Genomic DNA, 5,565 nt, shown 5'->3' with positions numbered 1-5,565 from the left:
CCAAATGACATCCAGCCAACTTGACATATGGTTAATTAAGGTGTCCTTAACTTTTTGTACACTCAGTGAAGTTATTCAATAGAGCTGTTTCTCAAACAACATTAACCTAATTATAGGAATTTGTTGTAAGAACTGTAAAATCAATTCTGGATTAGGCTATAGGACGGAAGGCGTAACCATCAATCAAATATGAAAAGTCGGCACACATCTAATTCTTGAATTCTTACTGTAAATCACGTGATGGTGACTAAACGACTGTTTGGCTTTTGACTTTCATTTTCATCTTTGCAACTTCCTCAAAAATGGTGAGTAGCTTTTTTGCACCGTCTGTTGAGAAGAAATTAAGAATAAATTAAGATAGGCCTACACGGCAAAAATGAACAATTGAACACACTATCTTGTATCCATCTATCGATTTAGCCAAAACAACTCGAAATCTATTCAAGAGTTTTGACGCGCAGGAACGCGCGCACGTAAAAGGCTATAAGGAAACCAAATTTAATTTCAGATTTGGTTAAAATTATGTTAGGATCAGGGTTTAGATAAGGTAAGGGTCAGTATTATGTTTTGTTAAGTCGTTTTGCAGGTCAGAAGTGTCCTAATAGCCTCTCCCCGTGCGCAGACACGTCTATGCAAATATTAGGTGTAGTCTACTATATTTGCTCAGTCCTCTTAAAAACGTAGCTATTTCAGTAAATAATTTGGCTAATTTCAAATTAATATGAACCTTCTAATGAGTTTTCATAATAGCAGTATCAGTTATTGTATAGGCCAAGTGATCTATTTAATGGTTATGACGTCATCTTTCTCATGACAGGATGCTAAACAACAGAAGAAGTAAGCCTTAACATATTCACCATTAACATGAACTCTTCTTTTGATATTTCAATATATTAAATAATTGCACACTTATTTATTTAATAAAAATCTTGTTCTGTCATAACTGACAAAAAATATATATTTCTTAGGGCAGAAGAATTTCTATTGGCTGAAGCAAGTTTTATAACAAATGCCTTCAGGATCATCGATGTAATGATTCAACTATGCAAAGACGAGCCTGACTGTAAGGTGCATGTGGATGAGGTATGTATGCATTTGAAGGTGTCATTATCTGCAATTGGATAGTTTATCTTCTTTTCCTGCAAAAAACTATCTAAAAAAATATGAATGAATGGATGATGGATAGAGCCATCCAGAAATTAGGGTTATGCATCCAAATAGACAATCATTTTATATGTTCTTCTCATAGCAAACCTGTGTTTGTCTCTAAGATTCTCCACAGCATCTTCTTCTTAGGTTTCATTCATAAACCCCAACAATTCACCCCCAAGGATATCCTTGGTGAACTTATGCCTGCATTGGAGGAGACTTTCCCGAGACCATTTGAGAGTTACACATGTAAACTGCCAAAACGCACTCCGTTCTCCTCTGTGCTGGATATGGTAAGTGTTGTGTTGATGAATGCTTTTTATTATTATACAGTATTAATTCAACGGAGAAGGGACAAACCTTCAATGACTTAAATGCTATATGCAGCAACAATGTCATACTCGTTTGGACCAGACAGCATTAGATAGATAGCATACCAGTAGAGAGACAGAGGGGTTCTGTTTTACTCGCTTGGATGCTTTCTCCTATGAGATACACAATTCATGCGAATTGACGGAAAATTATGAAACACAGAGAGAAGCCTGGCTTCCTTTGGTATCCATGAATACACACCACGGCCCACAAGGGGCATTCCTATCCTACGATGTCTACCGTTTGTAAAAAAAGGTGGACAGTATATTGCGGAGAAACTTTTGTAAAGTATTCACAAAAAGATGTGTGTGACCTGCTCTAACATAATATATTGATCTGCTCCTATCTGTATATATTTGTGTAAATCATTGTGTGAATAGCAATAAGGTTTCTCTGAAATATACAGGCCACCTTTTTTTTATTTTTTGGGATTCTACCTGACCTCTCTTTTGACATCTGTTGTCATCTACTCCCAGGTGGTCTCCTTGCTTGGACCAGACGAAGAGATCGACATACTGAAGAATCTGCAGGAAATCGCCAAATACATGTCGGACCCCGAAATGAAATATCAAATGCAATCAAATTTATTTCTTTCATTTATAAATCCCAGCCTAAAACCCCAAACAACAAGCAATGCAGGTGTAGAAGCACGGGTGCTAGGAAAATACCAGTTCACCTCCTCAACCATCTGTGTCTCTCAAACGAAGGAAGTTCAAAGAAGTTACTATGGAGTGTCCATGTCCTGCAATGGGAGGCAAGAAGGACAGATCATGGTTGCTGTGTCCTGTCTGCGTACCTGGAACTGCCGTGTATCCAATGCCGTGATGACATACGACCCAAACACCAAGGAGAAAAGAAAGAACTTTGACCACACCTTCGAACTACCAACGAATGTCAGGTGCCAGGCTTTCAATGTAAAGACTGGGAACGAGATGCATCCTTGCAAATCATGTCATAATCTGTTTGGCCTTGAGACAACGGAAACTAAGATGTGGCCCTACGGGAACTGCGCCGAGGCAGAGAGCTTGAGCAAACTGTTCAATGGAGAGACATTTGATGCTGGGCAAGTAGTAAATGACGAGGTGCGAAGGCAGGTGATACGGTCGGTAAGCACTGACCTGCAAAGAAAACTCGGGTCTATTAAATATGTATGGGATGGTGACTATTACATTCCACAGTAGATTGTCAAAGATGATGGTGAAGCACATCCATACACATACGTACGAACACATACATACACACACAAGCACTTACACACTTTACACACACATATATACACTCCTACTGCAACACACTGAGATCCAAAACATGAAACATATAGTCATAGCTTGCTGCCAGGCTAGCAACATGTGATTTGTGGCTGACAGCTAGTGTTGAAACATTGCCAAAGCAGTGAACCACTCTGTGCATATAGTATACAGTATAACTGCTAGGCTATAGCTATCAGCTCTTATAAATGACATCTGTGAGGTAGATGGTTCTTTTAGAAGGGGACCGTTGTTTAGAGTACCTCATGGAGATACTGTATAATTCACAATATGCCTGTAATTTAATTTAATATTCTAGTCTAGACTAAGCATTTAACATATATTTTTTTTAAAGATGATTTTCATTGGGATTTTAAACTTTACTTCTGTATTCTGTAGTTATTAATGCACATTTTACTCATCTGTAACAAATTACTAATACTGTAAACGTTGGTGTGAATTCATGTCTGGGTTGATTTCTAGCTATGTGAGGAATTCATCTAATAAAGGAACTTACATTGTAGTCATTGTAATGTAGCCTATGTTGTAATTTGTGTGTGTGAGAGAGAGATTTTCAGTGCTTACTGTTCTTAGTTTGCAAACGGAAGGGTGAAGAGAGTTGAAATAGCAGAACAGAAAAACAGGGTGCTGAAAAGTGAAGTGCAACTATTCATGGTATATTGTATATTAGTATATTGAAGTGAATATACTGTATGTGTGTGGGAAGAGAAATGTCCTAGGATTAATAAAAACATAAGGTTAATGACCTGCACAAATAAATATGAAACATGGATATGGCAAGACCAAGGGCTTTATTTTCGGCTGCCGCTTAGTTGCAAGTGTCAAACGCACTATAGTTTGCTATTTTATCAAGTAAACTGGCGCACTGGCATTTTCCACCCTTTTGTTCGGCAATTTCCCTCCCTCAGTCTCCCCCTATTCTGTTCCTCCATCTCTGTACCTCTCCCTCTTTTCTTCTTCCCTCTCTACCCTCATACTATATTCCTCCCTCCCTTTCTCCCTCTTTCTCCATCTCTCTACCTCTCACTTTCTCCCTCCGTAACTCCTCCCCCGTGTCAAAGAACAGTCAGAAACAATTCTAGTTTGTATAAAGAACTGAAGTTGAGAGTCTGTTAGACCATTTTTACCTCCTCTATTTGTATGTTCTCCTTTCCCTCTCTCTTGATCTTGAGGTAGAGATCACATGATGGGACTCCAGCTGATTGGAGACGCATAGTCACACACGCATACACACGGTGCTCAAACTCAGTTTCTATTCCAAAAAAAGGATTGAGCCCATACCATGCCTCAGTGCTGGCAAACACAAAGCTCAATGTGTCTGTGTCAAAAAAAATATGTCTGTCTCTCTGTCGTGGCATCCTGGAAAGGGAATTTCCTGTTGAAGTAGAGGGAGAGAGCTGATTGACTGAGCTGTCTGGGGGCTCGACCAATGGAGTTTTGCGATTGGCCATTTGCTGGATTGGCCTGATACTGACACCCTGCCTCAGCACCCGTACCCCTCTCCCTCTCTCTACTTTCTCCACCCTCCCTTTCACTGTTCTCTTCTCACATTCCATCTCTCTTTTTTCAAAAGAATCCTATATAATTCTCACAATCCTATAGGATTTTGTGTCACCTCTACTGTTAGAATTCTACTGGACTACTGTTTTCCTATTGGAAATAAAAAGTAATCATATTTGACCCTATATGATTCTTGCAGTTCTATAGGATTCTTGACCCTATATGATTCTCGCAATCCTGTAGGATTTTGAATCAACTCTATCAGAATTGTATTAGACTACTTCTTTTCCTATGTGAAATCAAAAGTAATCCCATTGGAACCTCTAGTGTTTCTTTACTTTTGATTTTTATTCATTTTTTTTCAACAGTACAAAACGTGCACATACAAACGCTCACCAACATCCACAACATTCCTCTTGCCCAGACCCACCTGCTCACATCCCCCATCTGCAGCGCCCATATCACTCTCTGCCACATGGCCTCAAGCTGCACCATTTTCTTTCTCTCCATTGCCCATGCACTTTCAACATTTAGATAATAAAGCATTTGACCTTTCCATTGTGGAGGATGGAGGATTGGTTGATTTCCAGGTTTTAAGTATGTTTTTCCTGCTGATTGATGAGAAGAGTATCGTCCAGCCCATCGTTTATCTCACTGCACCCTCATATGCCATGTCTTGAAATATGCAGACAGACAGATTAAAAGTACATTTATTCTATAGGTTTTTGATAACTCTTGTAGGATTTTGTTAGCCCAATCAGAATCATATTACAACTTTTTTTCTTAATTGAACCCATTCAATTATAATTTGTTGTCCTTAGTTCCAGCACAATACAACAACATTAATTACCACATTTTCGTTGATCAGAAACAACAGTTCTATATTAATTTCTGTTTTATTCACCTGTAAGAAAGCATGTCCCTTTAAGAGTGACTGATGACGTCAAAGCTAGCGCGAGTTTGCAGCGTTAATTAGCCAAATTCAGCTCGCCATCTGTGGCTGTGCAGAGAATCTTCGATTTTCCAGCATTATTATTAACCGTTTTATCCTTCACTGTGAGTACAGTAATTTTCCTTATGTTTCTTGACGAACTTGTCAATGTTTTAGTCATATTTTCATTATTGTACAGCATTTTATGCACTAGGTTTTATGCTAGAAAGGAAACTACTGTGAGACACATTTTGCTTGTCAACTGACAGTATATATACAAAAGTATGTGGACACCCCTTCAAATTAGTGGATTCGGCTATTTAATTCAATACTGTTGCTGACAGG

At 38.7% G+C, this 5,565-nt stretch overlaps 1 protein-coding gene across 1 annotated transcript; it reads left to right on the top strand.

Annotated features, from left to right (window-relative positions):
• Window positions 1-286: 286 nt before the first annotated feature.
• Window positions 287-2,818, top strand: LOC120027407. Its single transcript, XM_038972330.1, has 4 exons — window positions 287-305; window positions 969-1,083; window positions 1,272-1,442; window positions 1,998-2,818. Exons 2-4 carry the CDS (start codon window positions 1,033-1,035, stop codon window positions 2,700-2,702), a joined length of 927 nt encoding a protein of 308 aa, XP_038828258.1. The 5' UTR covers window positions 287-305; window positions 969-1,032; the 3' UTR covers window positions 2,703-2,818.
• Window positions 2,819-5,565: the final 2,747 nt, after the last annotated feature.

Source organism: Salvelinus namaycush, chromosome 32 (assembly GCF_016432855.1).
Source record: "Salvelinus namaycush isolate Seneca chromosome 32, SaNama_1.0, whole genome shotgun sequence".
NCBI classification, from domain to species: domain Eukaryota; kingdom Metazoa; phylum Chordata; class Actinopteri; order Salmoniformes; family Salmonidae; genus Salvelinus; species Salvelinus namaycush.
Note: the sequence above shows the minus strand (reverse complement) of the source record. Positions and strands in the feature narration are given on the sequence as shown.